Source organism: Athalia rosae, chromosome 6, assembly GCF_917208135.1.
Source record: "Athalia rosae chromosome 6, iyAthRosa1.1, whole genome shotgun sequence".
Classification (NCBI taxonomy): domain Eukaryota; kingdom Metazoa; phylum Arthropoda; class Insecta; order Hymenoptera; family Athaliidae; genus Athalia; species Athalia rosae.
Genome location: NC_064031.1, coordinates 8748772 through 8771474, shown reverse-complemented (window position 1 = coordinate 8771474; position 22703 = coordinate 8748772). Strand labels below are relative to the sequence as shown.

Below are 22703 nucleotides of genomic sequence, written 5' to 3'. Positions count from 1 at the left end.
AGTATCAATAAATGATAATTATAATAATATATCTAAAAAAATAAATTAATATTAAAGAAAATCGAAATGAAGGAGCCAGCTTCGACGAGTAGCGGGCCAAGTGCCAATCCGACAAACTCGACAACGTCCAACGGGTAAATAGCCATTGCAATTTGATAATAATGATGATAACGATAATAATTATAATAATAACAATAATATACCTGCATCCCCCACCGTACGAAAGAAATATTTATGTATATATTATTTCGTTAATTAATTTGTGTTGCGGAGTTTAATTGTATAATCACGACAAATGAAAAAAGAAAAATAGACAAAGATCAAGTCTTATTCATTTTTGTTCAGATTTTAAGTGCAGATGAAATATCGATGAACCGATAAAAAAATCTGGTCGCCGTGTCCGTCAAATTAGAATTATCCACGTGCGAAAATTTATGAAATTACGAACGCCAGATTCGAATAATTTTCCCTTGCAGTCGCGGGGTGTGTATTAATTTATTTATTTTTTCTTGCAGGCTCTAAGCGAAGTGAAAATTTGTTGAATATCTTTTTTTTCTTCGTTTCGCTTTCCTTATTTGCGCTGCACTTATTCATATTCAGGTTAAAGTCTCTAATGACTTGTAATCTAATATTACCATGCTTGCGATTATAATTTCGGACACGGCTTCCTTTTTTCATTATCTGTATTACCGTAGCTAAACGTTATACTAAAATTATACATTCTTCTTCTTTTTATATATTCTTGCATTTCGCATGTTCTACTTACATTATTATTGTATCATTCTACAGCTGATCTATCGTTATACGTATATAAATATTCGATAATCTTTTGCATAAACTATACATAGGTATCGTGTCACCAGATTTATATATATGTTTGTTTAATATTTATTTGCTTGAATGTTGTAATTGTACAATACATGAATAGGTATATTATAGATAAAACCTCAGCAATTCAAGTAAAGCATGATTAATTATTAGTTTTAATAAAATCAGCTTTATTATTGGCTGTTACGATTATCACTATAATTACGCCAAATAATATTTATATGACTAACTAACTAACTAACTAACTAACTCTATTGTGATTATTTATACATATTATAATATATAGTTTGGTTATCATTATTATTATTATTATATCATTAAATTTACATCCGTAGCTATGTGTATGATTTCCATGGCATAATTGTTTCCCATGATAATTTTTTTTTTTTTTTATATAGAGAGATGAAGTATGACATGAAAATTGCAATACATCCGTGGTCGTGATTACGTATCGATCAATCATTATTTGAATCCTTTGAAAGACCGTATAGAATTTCGCGATGGCGTGTATATAGTGCAGTAGAACGGCAAGAAAAATGAAATGCTATTAATATGTAGTAAAAAGGTTGGAAAGTTGGACGGCACAATATAATTGCATGATCAATTTGCAATTCAACTTTGCGTGCAGCAGCTGCGGGATGTTATTATGTCACGGTTTTTTAGTGTAATGTATAATGTAAGGTGTATAATGACGAATGGAATTTCGGAGCAGAAATAACTGTACAGCTGACGTGTGTAGCTGTACTTGATACGACGACCTCGTGCGATTTTTAAAATAACGTTAGTAATTGTCGCTCCTGCGAACCGAATTTCGGAAGCCCCTTCGCGTGTAAGGATTTTTTGTTGTCTTCTTTGTGTTATACAATTCAGAAATTTTTCTCTCCAAATCGTGCTACGGTTGATACGAAAGGATTCTGAAAGTGTCTCAAGTACTGGATTCAAAACGAGTCGATCTGATCTGATTTTAAAGATCGTCGAACCCGTTCCGGGCTAGTGAATCTCTGCGATTCGCTGAAGATCTGATGTTTGAATCTGCCAAAAGCGTGGCCTGATAAATCACGAAACGTTTTATAATACATTTATAAATATGTATTAAGTGACATTCTCGCTTTCCCGCGGTCGGATGGTATATATCCTACACATGTAATTGTCGTCAACAGTTTCATGACGTAGGGTCAGAGAGCGTGTCCGACATTTTCTTCCCTGCGGGCATAATAACTATTTTTTTTTCTTTCTTTCAGTTCACATATTTCATTCTGGCATTGACACACCTATATACACTTGATTCATGTAAAATGATCCCCTTATAAATGTAGCTACTATATACCATTATAAATTATCTTCGAAACTCCTACGCGCGATTATCTAATCTTCGTCTATGATTCGCGGTTAAGTTAGAATCGCAGTCGTCTCTCTACGATTTTAATAGCAATAGAAAATCGTGAGTAATTTTTGTTTTGCTCACCCACAGCCTCATGTGGATCAAGGTAAACGAGATTCACTTTTACGTAAAACTACTATAAAATAGACTGTAAATTAATTTAGAAAAAAAAAAGTCGAAATTAAGTATCCGCAAAAATATGTCATGAAATTTATGTCCCTCAGAAATCTGTAATGATCGTAGGAAATTTTATCAGGTTTGAGTAATTTATCGCGATTATTTTTTATCACGCTTTTCCAGAGTGATGTCTGTCCATTAGATTAAACATTTTGATGAAACTTCGATGCGAAAAAAAGGGAAAAAGTTTCATATTGAACAAGCGCGGCGATAACGATATCAAATCCGTCATGATCTATGAGTCAATCGAAAGAAACAGTATAGCAACGTTACTTCGATTGTAGCCCATTGTTTCGTCGTTTTATCGCGGTATTCAGAGCGTTACTAGTTGGTGAAATAGTGCGATAGTTCTAAGCCGCAATGCTTTTTTTTACGATTTTACATGTACCTGGTGTCACAAAAAAGACGCGTAGAATTTTAAGCTCAACCTGCACCACGTACCTGTATTATTTGCTTCTATCCTTACGCAAGTTGAAATTCAATCTTTCGCGTTCTTAGTCTCTCTGCCGTGTATTCAAAGTTATTTTCGTCCTACCCACGCGCTCGAGAACGAACGGATGTAAATTGTATCACTCGGGTAATCATTGGACATATTTCTCACGGATTATCCAATTGAAAAAACAAAAAACTACTTGGACAACAAATGTTGGCATTATATTTATCTGTCTATTTGCAATGATAATAACTGGAAAATTGTAGATACATCGAGATTCAGTCTCGCAGAGGTTAATTTTTCTGAAGACGATCTCGCGGTCAGTTCTCGGCTGGCAACAGCTGTAATAGGTACTTGCAGATGAAAATGATACCTGCACCCGCGTAACAGAATCTTGCGGTTTTTCATTTTTAGAATAATTATATATTCTTTCTAAACGCACTATTTGTACTCCGTGTTACAACGTTCACGCACACAATATAAGTAGGGTGCCATTAGCAATAAACCTCACGTCGCTCGTGAGTTTAGAAAAATCCTTCAAAATTAAGATATTTCAATTTAAAGACAAAAAAGAAATCAAGTCGCGCGTACCTTCGTTTAATCAGACAGTCCGACCTTGATCGCTTTTATCACGTAGGAGTTTTATGTTCTGACAATTATTGACTCGACTCACCCGTTTAATTGCGTCGATAGGTACGTATAGTGTGAATCACATGAAACAATAAATCTTTAATTTGTTCTCGGACAATAAAATCCATATCAATAAGGTCAACGTCTTGGAGCATTATTAATTGTGCAAAAAACATAATTTACGAGTGTATAGTGGTTTGATTTACATTTTGGTTGGATTTTACATCAAAACTATACAGAATATATTCAGGACTCGATAATTGTACCGCGATAATGAACCGCACGCGATTCGTGACACGCCTGTCGGTTATTTACACGTTATGTTTTATGTTTGATTTGCCTAAGAAACTAATTCATTACGCACACTCGTTTTAAATCTCACGCATGTGAAGTTTGCGGATATAATTTGCAGCGCAATGATTTATGAAAATCTGCAGCAGTACAGCTTCATCCGATTTGTTCTTTTTTCTATCTCTCGCATATTTGTTCTCTGCAGAAACGCAGGGCTGTTTATTTGCTGAAATTAATGTAGACGTGCAGTATCGATCGATCGCGGACATTTGCTCTTCAAATTCATCGCACTGTACAGCAGATCCTTCTATTTACTCAATAAATTTACGGTACAACGATAAACGCGTTGTGTGATTTGACAAATTTCGCTGGATGCCTAATATCGATATTAAAGTAAAACGAATCTGTAGAGGATCACGCGATTCGGTATAATTAGGATAACAGATATATTCGCATATTTTCAACTACGGTGCCTTTCATCGAACGAACAAAAAGTCTGCGTATAACGGATACTACATTGAACCATAACGTTACGTGCGGCTGTGCTTTTCGGGGGTTGAGTTGACGGGGTAGCTAGACGGGGGTTTTTTGGCAACTGGCAACTGGAAACTGGAAACTGCAGTGCAGTATAAGCGAGCCAAAGGTGGCACACGTATAGCCGAGCAACTAGATGGTGGAATTTATACCCCACGGGCATAAAACGTGGAGGGAGAAAACCGTCTGGCTAGCTTTTGCCATTTCTACTTCGTTCGCCAGTTCAGTGGAAAGAGAACAGACGACTCTGTATATCTGGTAAACCCCTCCCTTTCCGAACCATCTGTATAAAAACTACGTACGATTTCATGTAGAAATCGGAATCGCAGGAAATACCGGGACCTACACTCGTCCAACTCAATCCTGAGGACTCGAGACGACCCTTGAATTTTTTGGCAACCGTTGTAAACATCTCTACGCGAAATCTCACGTCGAGTAGCTCGTTTTATAAACCAATTTGTTAACACAATTGTAGGTTTTGATCAAAACAGAGAAAAAACAAACTTAAGCTTAGTAGCTTTATCTTGGCTTTACAATAAACCGATGCTAAAGAACACCGGATGAGGCTTCGGAAAATCGTTCGCATAATAAATCACGTGGCCCAATCAGTCTACGGCATCGTGATCTCGACAATTAGTCGGTCAAATTTTATTATACGTTGATAAATATTTTGATGTTCTAAATATAAGGATGGTACGATGAGCTAAAAACTTTGGACGTATTTCAACGAGGAAGTTCGTCTTTGGCCGGATGTGTTAATGATTCTTGCCAAGTGTAACCTATACAACTGACGCAACATTTATATCATTATAGTTTTAGTGAGTCGCGGACACTCAGCCCTTTTAATGAAAAATCAATATTAAAATGCATGCTTGACGCGGAGCGACGTTATAATTAAATTTCGTTGAAGACGTTTTATATAATATAATAAGACGAAAGCAGAAAAGAGCTGAGAAAGAAAAATAATGAAAAGAATTAACGGTATAGTCGTTGGTCAAACTCTGAAGGTTCTACTCGGCCACACGACTTGTGTGTCTACCGTTTATGCGTATTTAAAGTCAAAAAGCTGATTCGATTCTCGCCGTAATTACAACATGTGCTTGTATGCAAATGAGCTCTTATAATATAGATATAGTATAATGCGCTCCCACTTTAATTACGTGAAAGAAAACAATCGCTCTTTAGACAGAATATAATATACGGGCAAGAGAAACGTTCGCTTCCCATGAGTCTACTCGCGGGATTTTATTTCGTCATTATTTTATTCATCGCCGCGGAAATTCACCTTTCATTGTTACACCTGTGCACAAATTTTCCGTATCATAGTTGCCTGTTTCCATCGAAAATAATTACCTCTGCCTCGGATGCCCGGATGATTGAAAAATAAATATCACGACAGTGAGGATGACGTTAATTAGACGGAATGTTCTTTCGAAGTTTAAATCGAAAGTTTCGCATTGTTATGTAGTTGCGGGTTTTCTATGCCTTTCTTGAAGGATCATTTATCCTTGAAAGTATAAGGAATCCCTCCGCGAGCTTTTTTCTTTTTTTTTTTTCTGCTCGCTTTGGAGCCGCGCGACTAGCCGTTATCGAGCGGTTACTTCCTACGAACGCTTGCGCAGATATTCTCTCTCGGTTGTATGGGTATCTGTAGACATTCCCTAGCACAGTAGCTGCTCGAGTTTACACATGATATTTCGTACCCGCAGAACAGAACTCCGCTGGAGTCTCGCGTCACTGCAGACGACATCTTCTTCGAGAGCGTCCGCGGTGACCGACGTTTCCACTTTACGAACCGTGAAAACCTCATTCGATACACACGTGTCTTAGAAAAAAAAAATTATCCTTTTCCTTTCCAATCGCTTCAAAAATCAAAATGTTTTCCTCGACGTACAGCTGACCGATGTCATAAATTTATACATCATTTTCTATCTGCACCTAATTCGAAAAAAAGTGAATGTATTTCTATAGAGAATGCTTAGTGATGGCATGACGTACATCAAACAGGTGTTGCCACGATGTTCGGAATGACGGATTTTAAACAAAATAGACATCGCTGTAAATAATTTCAACAATCATCGTCACATTATCTTCGGTGCCTATTTCGTAAATTTAATTTTTTTGGGGGATGAAATGCACGTTGAAAATCTTCGATCTATCAAACTTGCTTATTGGTAGATCGTCACGTTACGAGTTACTTTCTCAACGTAATTTGTTTGTGTTTAAATAATTAGCATTTATTAAATATATGCGATAGTGGGCGTTGCTCGGGTATATCGATGTTTACTACAGATATAATATCCGGGTCAGAGTGTATCTGTTATTATAATTACAGCATGACTTAAACTTGTAAATGTGACTTTAGACACAACAAGAAAAAAATCAGATCAACTTTCTTTTTCTTTTCGCTTTTTTATAAATTCAACGCAACTGTACCAGACATTTCTCCACCTCACGTATAGCTGAAGCTTTGAATTTTTGGCGAAACGATTAGAATGTGATTTGAAATCGGAAAGTGGCTGCAGAGATTTTTGATTGGTGAATTAATAACCACTTGATATGGCTTCGTCTACCGAGTCTGCAAGCCGTGGGGCCAGGAAACGAACGACTATTACAACTACCTCATCGTCCAGAAGTATAGCTACTACCAATAGATCGAATGAAAATTCAATTTCTATCGCAAATGACGGCGAAGACTCGGGTTTATCGTCCGAAAGTACAACGCCAACGGGGGGTTCGCCACCTCCGAGACAACCGTCGATTCCAATTAATAATTTCACCCCCAACATCGCTAATTCTGTAGCGATTCGTGCTATGTGCGAACGCGGAAGGTAGCGTTATCATTTAATTTTATATAAATTGCAGACACACCATGGTATTAATTACAATTGAATCGCCAAGTATCAATCGAACATTGGCCCCCGCCTCGTTCATCATTTTTTCTTTCAATCCGATTTAAAAAATTATTTATTCTAATTTATTTTTCAATTCATTCTTCTTACAGAATCGGCAGCGGCAGGACGTCTAGATTATTGCGTAGCAGGTCTGGAACGGACTCACCACGTTCTTTGGACAGCGTCAGAACTCGCCAAGTTTCCAGCCCTCTGAGGCCTCCGAGAAACGTGAGTTAATGTGGAACATCAAGATCGGTTTTCAATTCCGTAATTATACGACCTTTGATCAACACCCCCATGTATTGACGTGACCTCTTGCAGATCCAATCTCCCAGTTTAGATTCTGGAGATGAGGGAAGCTTAAGACTGGAACGCGGCACGTATCAATACATGTTTCAGGACATAGTCTCGATAAAGACAATGCTTCTGAAACTGAAACGGGTCCTTCAGGAGGTAAGAATACCAACGATAATGATCTAGAGATTAAGATAATTATAACAATCTTATCGATTAATGGTTAATCATTGAATGTGTGTGTGTCTCCGAATATTTCATCAAATTTTTAATGTTTACTTTGGTCGATTTTCCGCAGTTAACTTCTCTCACGTTTTTTTTCCTATTTTTTTAATAGTTATTTGCATATAACATACTGTAGAAAGTAATCAGTGTATCATGCTCATTTATCTGCTACCCGCAGCTTATGTCGCTTGAGAAACTCGAGGAAAAAGAATCAGAAGAAAAAGAGGCGATCATTTCGCATCTTCTTTGAAATGCTTGATTACATTTTTCGTTTTTGTGTATAATTAACACGCTGTTTTCTGTTTTTTGCATTATTTTTTTGGTCATCCTTGGTTTTACATTTCAAGTCAGGAGAGAACAGTTTGACGAGGGTACGTTATATTTTATTCTTTCATTTATCCTAATTATGATTAACTAACGGTATTTGTTTGTGCTATCTAACACTATTAGTAGTATAACAAAAAAGAAATCCCCGAGATAAAATAGAATTCATAACTAATAGGATTTTCAACTTATCTACTTACAGGCAGAAACTCTCAACCCATTCGATAATTCTATGAAGGTTCGTAATTTATTTCTACAATTAATATCTAGTGTATATGAAAATTTTCCTCGAGCTGTGAACCCTCCGAGGGATCTTCTTCAAATAATTGACTCAATTTAATGTCAATTCTTTTTATCTGTTAATACCAGAATGGTCTCTTCTATAACCTGAACGAAGGCGTAACGAGTGATGCGAGTACATCACCAGGCAGTGGTGGGAATAGCGTTGCAGATGAGTTGGCTGATCTGCGGAGACAAGTTGTCTTTTTGCAAGGACAATTGGAAGATAAGGATAGAACGGTACATCTGCTACAGGTAATTGATGATAAATTAACTTTTTAAATAACGCAATTTATTCAATCTATAGATATTGGGATTCATGATACATATTGCTATTTCGTTATTCAGGTTCAAATGACAAAGTATCAAGGTATTAATGGTATCGATTCACAATGCAGTACATCATCATCTTGCAATAGTAATGATATCGTCAAAGAAACGTGCAATGCAGCTACACAGACTGATAAGGTGAGTCTCGAAAAACGTGAATCCAAAAATCTGAATTCACGTTGAATTATTTTTGCCACCATTGTAGAACTCGTTTTAATTCTAACACTTTCCGAATTTCAGGTGCGACCGGTCTCAGCAGGTCCTTCGTTACTCCAGTCACTTCCACAGGATGGCAACGTGGGGCCCCTCGTTAGGTGATTATCGTAATATTTTCGTTATGGTCTTTCAATCACAGAGTTAACAATTTTTCAATGTCTCACCCGTTTGTAAAATTACCTATAATCATAGATATATTGAACCTATAATTATTTACACCATACACACCATATATACTACAGTGTGTGTTGAGTAGCATTCGAAGGATACCGTATCTCATTGATCCGAATATTAAAAAAATCAAATCCTGCAGATTAATTTCACAGCAGTCACAGTCTTCACCCTTATTCATAATTTTTCTCTCACACTAAACTTTGAATTAAAGTTATACGATCTCATTTTATTTAGATATTGAACGAAAAATTGAGTGAATCATGAAATGAGCTTGTATAAATTTATGAAATCACTCATTATTTACACACATTTGTTCCATTTATTACCCTGCCAACGTGACGTGTAAATAACTTGTTGTTGTTGCTGCTCTGGTCATCCTTCGCCTCCGGTGATATGATACGAACAGCTTCAGGATTGGGAAGGTAGAGTGCGTCAGTCTGTGTGATCTAATCTTCGGTTGCCTCCTTCTCTGCGTATTCTACATCCTTATTTACATACATATACTTTACTTTCGAGTCGTTTGTCCCTTGATATAGCACTAGGCAGCATCAGTGTCGTACGCATGCTGTTCTATTACCATCACTGATACCAGTTGCTGAATTTCTAGACCAAATTTGAGACCTCTAAATACTCCTTGGGTCCTCTATAGAAATTTTAACATCTCAAAAAATCAATGCCAATAACGCTGGTCCTCCCTTTCTGCATATGAATATCAGAATATAATATTGATTCCAATAAAGATTTTTCTATGATAGATTATTTTTGCTAAAAGTGTCCTTAATGATGATAAAAGCTGTGTAAAACATTACGTATAGATAATAATATTCCAAATATTCTTGCCTCTATTATATTTATATTAATGGTGCTGGTATTATTGCTTCCTCTTTAATATCTTATTGTAAAGTAAGCCTGACAAAAGATAGATAAGACAAATTAAAATACTGGTTATGATATACTATATTGATTCACATGAGTTTGTCTACTAAACATATACGAGATTATTAAATATGCCTATCACATCTCATTGGTGCTATAAAAATTATTACTATTCTTCTATCTCGAAAAAAATTCATCTGAAAGTGAAACAATGCTTATGTTCGGTACGCATTTACTATCTCAACATATTTTTTATCCCAGCATGGAATGAAAGTAGAGTGACTAAATAATAACGAAATTGCTTAGGTAGATGTTGCATTGACATTATAAATGATAACGAATTCACAATTGACCGTGTTTCATGCTGCAATGGTTAGCCGTGTGGGGTGAGTTTCTCGTTTGTGGTATTCATGTACTCGATAAAAGTCTACAAATTTGGCGATAAGACTGTGTCATTCATAGTGCTGACATGACAGCAATGATGCCAGGCAGCTTGAAATATGAAAATTTATTGCTTTTTTCAGTTGGAGTGACTTATGGAACCAGCCAAACCCTCCATCATCTGCAATGCTAAATGCGTTCAGGACTCTACGTAAACCCAACGATCATTCACCATGCTTACTCAGGACTCGGCAGGATCAAGCACATAACGATTGCTTAGGAAAATCAGTAGCAGAAAGTTCGCCTATCAAGAAAATACAAAAATCTAAAGACTTGGGACAGAACAGGTCAACTGATCTGAACACTACTACGAAAGAAGCACAGATAAAACCTGTAACATCTACAACAAAATCATCTATCCCAATGCCCAGAAGACTTACAACCCAAACACTCATTCCACGGGCAGCACGAGCTGTTTCTGCAACAGGACGATCGCACAATCCTTAATGATGTCGTTTTTAGGTATTTCATTCTATTTCGTTTTCACTCATCGTTTTATGAAATTCATTCCTACACGTTTTTTTTTAAATGAAAGACCATTAAGCTCATTTGTTCACGCAAGTTCTATTTATTTAATGTCAATTTTATACCTCGCTATAGACAGCTAGAAAATTGAGATTCATTCCCTTGGAAATGATGACAATTTATTCATCAAATAACTAGGCTGCAAAAACTAACACAATATCTCAGATTATAGAGTCAATTTTACAACATGTTGAATTCCGATTACTGCAGACAACTAAATGGTACTTAAATTCGATACATTAATATTTAAATTGTACATATTTGTATGTTACGTTGAAAAAAAATTTATTATTGATAAAATCATTTTCTTAAAGTTAAAAATGTCTTTATTATATTCTTGTCAACGCGGGAATCCGAATTAGAAACTGTCAAGTGATTCATGACTCTTCGTTAATCCTGTCAGTCATATTCTGGTATCAAACGATAATTCATTTGTCTTTTGATTCGAATATTCAATTTTTGTGATCTCATCAATGATTAATTAGGCATAATAACCCCTTTTACTAAGGTTTAACGTGTAAGATTTCCGAAAAAAACACTTGGGAAGTATTTAATGTGGGCATATCAATCACCAAGAATTGAATGCTGTAGAGAATCGGCGAATTTTTTTAGAACGGTAAATCTATAATCCGTTGAGATATAGGTACGTACGTGATTATGTTATCGACAAGCCTTAACAATATCTACATCCACGACATATTGTTTTTACCGTCGTTGATAACAGATACTCAATATATTGAACTTGTGGAATAAAAAAATATACTCGTAGGACGTTGAAGTAACGAGATCTAAAGCCGTTCAAGTTGTGAATTTCTGATGTCTGTTAGTCTTTCAATTTTGATAAAATCTGAATTCTATTTTATTCCCAAAGAAGTGTACATGTAATTATAATTTGACAGAGCAAACACAATAGTATTCTTAATTGTTTGAGGCATAATCATTCTCATTTCTAGTACTCGTAATTTATTAAAGCTTGAACGACTTTTCATCATCACACTGTCCTGCGCTAGTAATATATTCCAGTATCATTAACAACGAGACGTCGTTGTCTTTGCACATTGTTTCTGGTGCTTCAATTTAGCTTCTCCCAAATTTTTTTCTATATATCATGTCAGCGTCAAGTGTCATTCAACTCACACTAGAGAATCTTAATATACATATTTATAATTGCGCTCATCACCGTGGTAAGTTTTGTCTAAACTTACAATTCCTAATGACCCTGCAAATTAGCTAACTGGATTTTATTTACTTGAGATTAATAGGATACATTCTGATTGGGAGAAGCTAGCTAATTACTGTACTTACTGGTATTAAGCGATTGTAAAAATCTGGATGCGTCGTATTCGGTTTTAGGGAGATACGAGTACGAGAAGTGAAAGTTTTGTACGAACCTACAATATAGGCTTTAGTTACGGCTCTAACATTAGAATATGATTATCCAACTTCTTAGCTTTTGCAAATGCAATGATATTTGCAAAATTTTTACTCCGAAGTTATTTTATAAATACAAATAAGATATTTAATTCGGTAGACATATTTTACAAAGTGACTAGAACCAATCATGATCAAAAAGCGATACGTCGGCGTAAATATTTTGTAATATATAATAGCTAAGCAGCATGGCTTGCCATAGAAAAAGTGCGAGATATTGGAAAAAAATATCATGTGCAGCGGCAAGAATATCAACATCTTCGTGAACATTCTACTCATAGATCAGTTCATGTAACGATAATAATTATGCTAATTAAAAAATTTGGATATGCATTTCTAGCACTGAGTATTGGCTGGATCTGAGTGAAATTCTAACTTGCGTTTTACTCCTAATCCATCTAAGGTGATTTCCAACGTATGATCTCTTTTCATTAGTTTTCCGTCCTCTAATTACTGTGAGATAAAGTACAAGTTTTTTCGCATGAGTAAATGTTATTTATGAAATATTTTGGTTTTTACAAGTTCAATACACGGAATCATAGAATTTTGTAAGATTGCTCAAATAAGTTGAATGCAGTCTGAGAATATCTGATGTGAATTTTGAATAAGAAACATTGATGGCTAAATTGGAACGGTGAAAAATAGTTTTGTGAAGAACTTAGTGCTCATGTTTAATGAATTACGCGTTGTATAAATGTTGGAAATCACGAAATGGTGATATCTTATTGATAATAAGAAAATCGAAGTATTCCATCTCTAATGTCCAATACACTACGTTATAGTATGTAATAAAATTGAAATCCAAACTGTCCTATTTTACCCCATTAAAAGGTGTAGCACTGATAGTGGTGCCACTCGGCATCTCCTAGAAATAACTGAAAGAAAATTGAATAAAGTGTATTTAATCATAACAGAAATACGTGCATTCAAGCTTCATACCGAAGGATCAGAATATCGTTCTCTATATTTTGTATATTTTGTACATATTTAATTATCCGTATAGGTTTTTTTCTACTCCAATATATTAGAAATAAATTTAATTTTGTTTAATTTCACCTTTTTTTATTTTATATCCGAACCCTTTTGTTAATTTTTATTGACACTAGAGAACATTTTTGCGTTAGCTGGAGAAAAATGATAAGAGAAATGAGAAGAGATACTTCTACTTATCACATCTACCATTAATAAATTAATACGTTGTGAACATTAGTGTAAATGAACAACATCGTTATCTCGTCTTATTTTTCTTATCTCAATTCAAACAATTTTCTTCTTTTTCGAAAGACCGTACATAACGCTACCTGACACCCTCACCAACTACATTCCTCTCTAGAGATTGAATTGAATTAAGTTCTGGAAAGAGCTTGTATTCTAAAAAGGTGCATTATTGGCAACCTGACTTGCATTTATAGCTTATTTTAACTTGCTTTTATATTTCATTGACTGATATGGCTTCCTATAAGCTCACTTACTTTCCAATCAAAGGATTGGCAGAGCCGATTCGATTCCTTCTCAGCTACGGAAGTGTTGAATTTGAAGATGTGCGCGTTAATCGAGAAGACTGGCCAAAACTAAAACCCTGTGAGTACATGAGTATGGTTCAGTCTATATTATGGCTAATCTGATCTGATCTGATAAGTGAGATATACCCCCAAATCAAATATTTATGGTATTGCCTGCTAAGGGCGATACCTCAGAATACTCTTTACTTAGACATGCATCACCATGATTACAATGTTAATCACTTGTGGGTTCGTATTATCTCAGCAATGCCGTTTGGGCAAATGCCCGTCCTTGAAGTTGATGGGAAAAAAATTAATCAATCACAAGCCATCAGTCGCTACCTGGCTAAACAGTTTGGACTTGCTGGCAAGGATGATTGGGAAGCTCTAGAAATTGACGCCACCGTTGCTACCATTGATGACTTACGCACAAGTAAGATATACATATACGGGCAATTCCACGTGAACGGGATCAGTCACCTCTCAGATATTTTTTTAATTTGGCACGTCGATTGTCCATAGGGAGTTAGATTTTTGTGCCGAAGGATTTTTGAATTAGTGCAAATTTCGATTTATTATGAACAATTGAGAAATTGAAAGGCGGTTTCTTCGAAAAATCATAACTTCGTCAAAAATGACGTTGGATTAAATTTTTTTTTTAGAATTTACGCGGATGATGCCATAGATTTGGAAAAATAAATGAATGGTACCGAAAAACTTTATTTATCATTTGTTTATCTGACAATGAATTTTTAAATGATTTTTAAAACACTGACGGATAGCACCGAAAAATTCAAAAAAAATGCTGACATATACTTTGAACTGTACTACAGCCTGTGAATCAATTTCAGAGATGCGTTCGGCTTCGTTTTCGAGTAAAAAATCATCAAAGTTGGCGGCGCGCGTAAATTCGAGCTCGTCTAACAAGCCTATGCGCGTAATGACGCGCGTCGAGCGACAGAGAATACCCTGTCTACTCTCTATGGTGGCTACTTGGTGGACACTCCGCGGCGGCATTCACGAGTCATTTTCGCGATGATCGACACCGTTAGAAAATCTGAAAAAAATCCATAGCCTCCCCATAACACGGCAAAGCGATAGAGTAAGTTCCAGAGATGTGTTATTTCTCGTTGTTCAGATATTATTGTGTCTGAATATGTCCTAATATCTCGAAAACGAGAAATAACACATCTCTGGAACTTACTCTATTGCTTTGCCGTGTTATGGGGAGGCTATGGATTTTTTTCAGATTTTTTAACGGTGTCGATCATCGCGAAAATGACTCGTGAATGCCGCCGCGGAGTGTCCACCAAGTAGCCACCATAGAGAGTAGACAGGGTATTCTCTGTCGCTCGACGCGCGTCATTACGCGCATAGGCTTGTTAGACGAGCTCGAATTTACGCGCGCCGCCAACTTTGATGATTTTTTACTCGAAAACGAAACCGAACGCATCTCTGCAATTGATTCACAGGCTGTAGTACAGTTCAAAGTATATGTCAGCATTTTTTTTGAATTTTTCGGTGCTATCCGTCAGTGTTTTAAAAATCATTTAAAAATTCATTGTCAGATAAACAAATGATAAATAAAGTTTTTCGGTACCATTCATTTATTTTTCCAAATCTATGGCATCATCCGCGTAAATTCTAAAAAAAAAATTTAATCCAACGTCATTTTTGACGAAGTTATGATTTTTCGAAGAAACCGCCTTTCAATTTCTCAATTGTTCATAATAAATCGAAATTTGCACTAATTCAAAAATCCTTCGGCACAAAAATCTAACTCCCTATGGACAATCGACGTGCCAAATTAAAAAAAAATCTGAGAGGTGACTGATCCGGTTCACGTGAGTAGTATGGGCAAGGTATAGCGGGTCATAACAAATGACGTCACTGGCGCCGCCAGACGGTCCCCCTGCCCCCTCAGGCCCCGGCGGTCATTGTCGCGCGTGCTTCCCCCTCCCCTCGGTCGGACGGATTGTCTGAAGCCAAGATGGCGGCCCGTTCCGAAACCCAAGATGGCGCGCGTTTTTCGAAATCAAGATGGCGGCCTCTTCCAAAACACAAGATGGCGCCTGTTTTTCGAATTCAAGATGGCGGCCCTTTCCGGAACCCAAGACGGCGCGCGTTTTTCGAAATCTGATTTGGTTACTAGTTTTGAAATTCTCAATACAAGATGGCGCCGATGTTCGAATTGCATCACGGCTACTCAGCTACCGGCATCCTGGCGGTGACGTACCTATTTGAAAAACTTTTTCGCATCTTACCGACTATAGCCGAAGATCTCCGAGGCCCGCACCGCGGCCACGTGCTGCCAACACAACGTTGCTCTGAAATATGAGTATTCACGGGTGCACGAAAGTGTAAACTCTGCAAATATTTTCAAAACATAACGACTAGAGATTTTTATTCTTAGAACTAAGGTAATACAAAGCGTTCTTGACTGTAGATAATACAAAATAGACCATTTTTTCTTAGCTTAAACTACGAGGCTCATCTTTTTCTAACACATTTTTGAATATATTGCATACAGGGTGCGCAGGAGTTGTTGAGATTTTTATATCTTCTGATGAGACATTTGCAAAACGAGTCGGCGATCAGATCATTGTTCATGTAATCTTCCGAAAATAACGATAAAAACTGATCGAGAGTGTAACCATCGTGCATATAATACAAAAACATAACACAAAACTGACCACACACGTCTGAAAAGGCGCTCTGAAGCTGGTGCGCGTTTCGCCGGTATCGAGGACAGTTTTTCTGTAGGCGGCGAGAATGGTGTTTGACGAGAGGCGGAAGTCCGTAGCTGTCGAAGTACACCCCGTGTCCTGAAGCGTCGGTGTAGAAGGCGACCCAGTGGGTACCTGGCTGCGTGTGGTCATCGGTATTGGCAACGATCGCGGCCGGGTGGGCCCACCGTAGAGGAATCTCATCAGCGGGGTAAACACCCAGAGTTCTAGTCGCTATCGGTTGTATCAGCGCCAGTATCTCTCGGCTGTTCATCGGTGATATCCAATCGGTTCAATCTCTGTACGATACGGGCCTCTTGACCGGCTCGTTTCCAGAGCACAAACTGCTTCAGTTGATCCGCACGGTTCAGAGCGCACGCCAATTTTTCGTGACGTTTGTGACAAGCGTGAAACGTGCAATACACATTTGACGGCGGCGTCGGCGAGAACCTATAAACCTCGAGGACGATGACGAGGCCCCGGCATTCAGGAAGTTGCCGCCGTCAAATGTGTATTGCACGTTTCACGCTTGTCACAAACGTCACGAAAAATTGGCGTGCGCTCTGAACCGTGCGGATCAACTGAAGCAGTTTGTGCTCTGGAAACGAGCCGGTCAAGAGGCCCGTATCGTACAGAGATTGAACCGATTGGATATCACCGATGAACAGCCGAGAGATACTGGCGCTGATACAACCGATAGCGACTAGAACTCTGGGTGTTTACCCCGCTGATGAGATTCCTCTACGGTGGGCCCACCCGGCTGCGATCGTTGCCAATACCAATGACCACACGCAGCCAGGTACCCACTGGGTCGCCTTCTACACCGACGCTTCAGGACACGGGGTGTACTTCGACAGCTACGGACTTCCGCCTCTCGTCAAACACCATTCTCGCCGCCTACAGAAAAACTGTCCTCGATACCGGCGAAACGCGCACCAGCTTCAGAGCGCCTTTTCAGACGTGTGTGGTCAGTTTTGTGTTATGTTTTTGTATTATATGCACGATGGTTACACTCTCGATCAGTTTTTATCGTTATTTTCGGAAGATTACATGAACAATGATCTGATCGCCGACTCGTTTTGCAAATGTCTCATCAGAAGATATAAAAATCTCAACAACTCCTGCGCACCCTGTATGCAATATATTCAAAAATGTGTTAGAAAAAGATGAGCCTCGTAGTTTAAGCTAAGAAAAAATGGTCTATTTTGTATTATCTACAGTCAAGAACGCTTTGTATTACCTTAGTTCTAAGAATAAAAATCTCTAGTCGTTATGTTTTGAAAATATTTGCAGAGTTTACACTTTCGTGCACCCGTGAATACTCATATTTCAGAGCAACGTTGTGTTGGCAGCACGTGGCCGCGGTGCGGGCCTCGGAGATCTTCGGCTATAGTCGGTAAGATGCGAAAAAGTTTTTCAAATAGGTACGTCACCGCCAGGATGCCGGTAGCTGAGTAGCCGTGATGCAATTCGAACATCGGCGCCATCTTGTATTGAGAATTTCAAAACTAGTAACCAAATCAGATTTCGAAAAACGCGCGCCGTCTTGGGTTCCGGAAAGGGCCGCCATCTTGAATTCGAAAAACAGGCGCCATCTTGTGTTTTGGAAGAGGCCGCCATCTTGATTTCGAAAAACGCGCGCCATCTTGGGTTTCGGAAAGGGCCGCCATCTTGGCTTCAGACAATCCGTCCGACCGAGGGGAGGGGGAAGCACGCGCGACAATAACCACCGGGGCCTGAGGGGGCAGGGGGGACCGTCTGGCGGCGCCAGTGACGTCATTTGTTATGACCCGCTATACCTTGCCCATACTACTCACGTGGAATCGCCCATACACATCTGATCAATCATCAAAATGACATTGATAATAACTTAAAGCCACGTAAACTATTTCAGAAATTGCATCCTGGTTTTACGAAGGCAATATAGCAGTGAAGCAAACCAAGTACGAGCCGTTGTTCAAGGAAACTATCCCATATTTTTTGAAACGTTTGGACGCTCAGGTCAAGACTAACGGAGGCTGGTTTGTCGGTGGCACTTTGTCCTGGGCTGATCTTTTGTTCATTGCGCAGCTTGATTACATCATTTATATGACAAATGTAGACATCATCGATAAATACGATAATTTGAAGCAGCTCAAAGCCAATGTTCTCAATGTGTCACAAATCAAATCATGGGTTGCAAAACGTCCTAAAACCGACCATTAACCAAGACTGAGAATAGGCTCGCTTTTCGTTCCCAAATACGTGAGAGTAATTTGATATTTTTGCGCGATTCTCACTTCAAAGAATACCCTGATAATTTAAAACATTACAAATTTAAAGTTGTTGCAAACTCCGAAGAAATTCGACATTATATATTAACTATCCATTGTATTACTCGAATTGATTCAAAGTTTAATCATGAATAAAATTTGAATATGCGTAATCGCTTGTTCACCTGTTACTTTAGTGTCACAAGCGCGCTCTCGACGGAAGTCCGATGGGAAAGCCGTTAAATTAAATACATTCAAAAGTGATTTAAAACGGTGATACGTCGTATCAAGTCAGAGGAAGCCGCGAGGTAGAGCGCGCCTCTACGCGGCTCCTGATTGGCGCGCTTTGAGGAGTGGGAGAGCTGATAAAATTACCGCGCGGCTGCGCCACGACTCCATTTCTACGTCGAACTTTGAATCGTCTAGGTCTCCGTGTCTCGCTGTAAATTCGGAAGGATCAACGGAAGTCGCGAGGTACAGCGCGCCGCTATGTGGCTCCTGATTGGCCCGCTTTAAGGAGTAGGGAAGCTGATATAAATACCACATAAATACCGATCGCTAGCGCCGCGAAGCCATTTCTCCGTGGATTTTCAAATGGTGCAATTGCTCCGTGTAACTCGCTGTAAATTTATCTCTACCTAATATTAACCGATTCTAAATCTTGCGATCATCGTCGAAGAATCTCATCTCAGGTGGTGGAAATCGCGAGGTACAGCGCGCTGCTACGCGGTCCCTGATTGGTCCGCTTTGAGGAGTAGGGGAGATGGTATAAATCTGGCCCATTTTTCCCGGCGACGCCGTTTTAACATGGATCTTCAAACTATCTGCTTCGTCTCCGCTAAATTCTTTGCTAATTGAAATCAGACGTTGTAATATCGGATCCTGAAGCAAATGGCGATCAGCGACACGATGATTTGAACAATCTTGACTCATCTGAGAGTATGACTGGGTCATTAAAACATATTAATAGAGGCGATACGGAACGCAACAAGTTGAAAGATTTGAATTTTTGAATTCTTGCAGCGACTTGAGCATCTCCGTAGACGATTTGAAGTGCATAATCGCTGCGCACATAGATCTGGGAGCATTCATACCGGATCTCCGCTTTTGTTGCCACGCAAATTGGTCAGTTTTGATTTTATTAATTTTTTCTCAATTTCTCCGCAACGAAATTTCGTGCCGCTGGAGTCCAAATGCCTTCGCTTCAACTTGATACGATTCGTTCACCCGTTCAAACTGCTTTACAACAAAGTCTACCGCATCGCGTTATTATTTAGATTTGGGGCTGACATTCTTTTGTTTCTAACCGTTGGTTTTCGTATTTGTTGGCGTCTGCGGTGCAATAGTTTGAGATTATTCGAAGTTTACTACGCATCAGAAGATCTAATAGAGTTGAAAGTATTATTTTTCGCTCGGTTAGATTAGATATATGATCGCGGTACATGCGATTTTGATTCTAGTTTCAATTTGATTCAGAACCGAGATATTTATATATATTTTGTTATGCATTACAGAACGTAGAGCCTGTAGCACAGCTGAAAAAGATCTCGAAGCTTTTTGAAGCGGATCCCTGTTCACTCGACTTCGGAAAAAAAAATTGTGAGTTGAAGTTTAATCGTTTCTCGGCTAATTCTTTCTAAATTCCTTGATTCGTGTTGCTTGCGCATACGAAAAGAATTATAATATAAGTTCTTGACCTTCTGTATTAGATTAAAAAGGTCTTGCAGGGTGAAAGTCAACACATGTAAAAGTGAAACACATCTGCGATTGAAATTTTCCGAATGAATCCTATAGCTATTCCAAAAGGATCTCTATAATATTCGCCAGAGTCAGGATCGATTGGTGAGTTTGAAATTTTAATATTTTTTATCTCATTTTTTACAAATTTTGAAATTCTTTGTAAAATTAAAAAAATTCCTTATTACAGACAATCGTTTTTACTGCATGTAAAAACCACTCAACCATAGCTGATAATTGACCATCTACATAGAGTGCAAAATTTTGGTGAGGAAAATTTCCACAACTCCTTAATATTGGTTTGATGAATTCACAAATTTTCGATTCTCATTATTTGTGGTTTTTTTCCTCGATATTTTTATAGCATCGTTCTTTGTGGGAGCATCGCCTCAAACTACATTCAACCTACAACGTTTCAACCTACTACACAGCTTTAGCCACCAGGAAGGCAGAGACTTCCGGGTAAAATCGAAGACCCCCGAGCATGGGAACCAGCTCGGGTCCTGTTCTGGTGGTGGTTCAGCGATGAGTAAGTCCCAGCAGTTGGATTTCCTCGTTTTCTTTGCCAGCTCACACGATGGTGAACGCTGGCATCGGGGTCGTTGTATTTTATAACTAGTTATAATATAATTCCTTTCTGATTTCGCGTGGCGTGGCGGTAGTTTTAGATTTTAAAATCATTTTATTAACTCAGGTAATCGTAGGTTTGGTTGCCGTTGAGCATAGCGCACCTGCGCTTTGTAGAGTCACAGATATAGAATTCTTTTGCCAAATCATTCAGTCAGTCAATCTATTAGTTAGTCAGTTAACGAATAGTTTTTAAATTATGAACTATTCTAATCAAATCATCATCCACCAACCTTGTACGCAAAAGTGTGCAGCGAGTGCGAGTGTGCGAGTCATAGGTTTAACCATTGCAGGGTGGGCTGAACAAAATGGGTAGGCAATAAATCGGAAGTGTATAATTTTTCTTTCCACGGCAATTCCAAGTGATCAATTGAGTAAAGATCATCAAATTTCGTCAGCTAATTTTGTGCAATAGTTTACCTGATATTTTTCTAATAATCCTCTGCATGTGGTCTTTTAGATCTCTCATCTGTCTGCTGAGATCTGACAGATACTTTTCCTTTCCAATCAAACAATTCAAATTAGATTGAGTTTTTTGCTTTCCTGTAATATTTGCGGTCACTTGGAATGGGCAAAATGCGACGTCTATCAAGCTAGCACCGCCACAAAAGAAATATTGAGTTCACTATATGCAATAATTGAGTGCTAATTCGAATCCGGCATCCCCAGTGTGGATTCGACCCCTGCCAGCGTCACCAGTCCCACAAACGGTAGAAAAAAATCGGAAAAATTCGAAAATGACGAGCAAAGCGACAAATTCGCCAATTTAGTATTTAATTAGCACCTAATTATTACATATAGTAAACTTAATATTTCTTTTGTGGCGGTGCTAGCTTGATAGACGTTAAAATGCGTCCGCCTTGCTCTCCGTACCAGCGGTGGTGCATGGAAGTGAGGTGGACGTTGAGCTCGAAGACTTCGCGTCGAAGAGGATCGCCGACCACCACGCCACAAATTTGTAAACCTTTCCTCTATCCACTCCCCAATGTTAATTGGAATAGGAGGATGCGATTAAAAATTGCATTTCATTGATTTCCATTAGCATAAATATTCCAACTCTGACGTTGGCCGTGCGGGTAAATAGCGCGAGGACGAGGAATCGCATGTTATGTGTTAAAATAATTTATTTTTTACGTCCTTTTGGACCATTTTTAAAAGGCGTGAAATTTGATGTGAAATTTCTCTCATCATAACAATTAAATGTTTATCACTTGTCTGTATGTTCCAGGTCTGGTGTTTTATTAATTAATTGACAAATGCTTTTTCTCTGTTCAGAGATTGAACCGTTGCACCTCATATTTTTTACTGTTTTATTTTATTTATTATTATTCGATAATGATGTTGAGTCATAAGATGATTGAAAATAATGATTATCTATTTGTCTATTCTGTTTCATGTTTCATGTCCTTCATGTGATGTTTCATGTCCATGTTTTTTATGTGACTGTGTGTAATTGTCTTGTGCAAGTTTTAATTGTCCATATATCCATAAGATTTTTATTCATGCAATGTTCATCTATCTGTGTAATTCATAATGTAAATCCCATGTCTGAATCTAAGACTACTATGTATTACTA

The 22703-nt window shown here is 38.0% G+C and overlaps 2 protein-coding genes across 8 annotated transcripts in view; both read left to right on the top strand.

Moving 5' to 3' along the window:
* Positions 1–13333, top strand: part of LOC105693661 (putative uncharacterized protein DDB_G0277255) — a 39745-nt gene extending 26412 nt beyond the window's left edge. For 3 of the 7 annotated variants that reach the window (XM_020856771.2, XM_020856772.2, XM_020856773.2), the window contains 9 exons: positions 7279–7396; positions 7490–7621; positions 8035–8058; positions 8214–8249; positions 8381–8545; positions 8639–8758; positions 8861–8934; positions 10264–10272; positions 10411–13333. In XM_020856771.2, coding sequence (XP_020712430.1) covers positions 7279–7396; positions 7490–7621; positions 8035–8058; positions 8214–8249; positions 8381–8545; positions 8639–8758; positions 8861–8934; positions 10264–10272; positions 10411–10774 — 1042 coding nt within the window. In that variant the 3' untranslated portion in view covers positions 10775–13333. Of the gene's footprint in view, positions 1–7278; positions 7397–7489; positions 7622–8034; positions 8059–8213; positions 8250–8380; positions 8546–8638; positions 8759–8860; positions 8935–9416; positions 9433–10263; positions 10273–10410 lie in introns of all 7 variants that reach the window. The other 4 variants (XM_048656652.1, XM_048656653.1, XM_048656651.1 and 1 more) reach the window with 4 other exon arrangements.
* A 233-nt stretch (positions 13334–13566) lies between these two features.
* On the top strand, positions 13567–18936 carry LOC105693651 (glutathione S-transferase-like). Its single transcript, XM_012413707.3, has 3 exons — positions 13567–13864; positions 14051–14218; positions 18406–18936. The coding sequence occupies exons 1-3, from the start codon at positions 13732–13734 to the stop codon at positions 18714–18716; spliced, it is 612 nt and encodes a 203-aa protein (XP_012269130.2). The 5' UTR covers positions 13567–13731; the 3' UTR covers positions 18717–18936.
* The last annotated feature ends 3767 nt before the right edge of the window (positions 18937–22703 follow it).

Coding starts and splice junctions, on each gene's coding strand:
- LOC105693651 (XM_012413707.3), top strand. CDS start 13,732: ATGGCTTCCTATAAGCTCACTTACTTTCCAATCAAAGGATTGGCAGAG. Junction 13,865..14,050: donor CTGGCCAAAACTAAAACCCT/GTGAGTACATGA, acceptor GTATTATCTCAG/CAATGCCGTTTGGGCAAATG. Junction 14,219..18,405: donor CATTGATGACTTACGCACAA/GTAAGATATACA, acceptor AAACTATTTCAG/AAATTGCATCCTGGTTTTAC.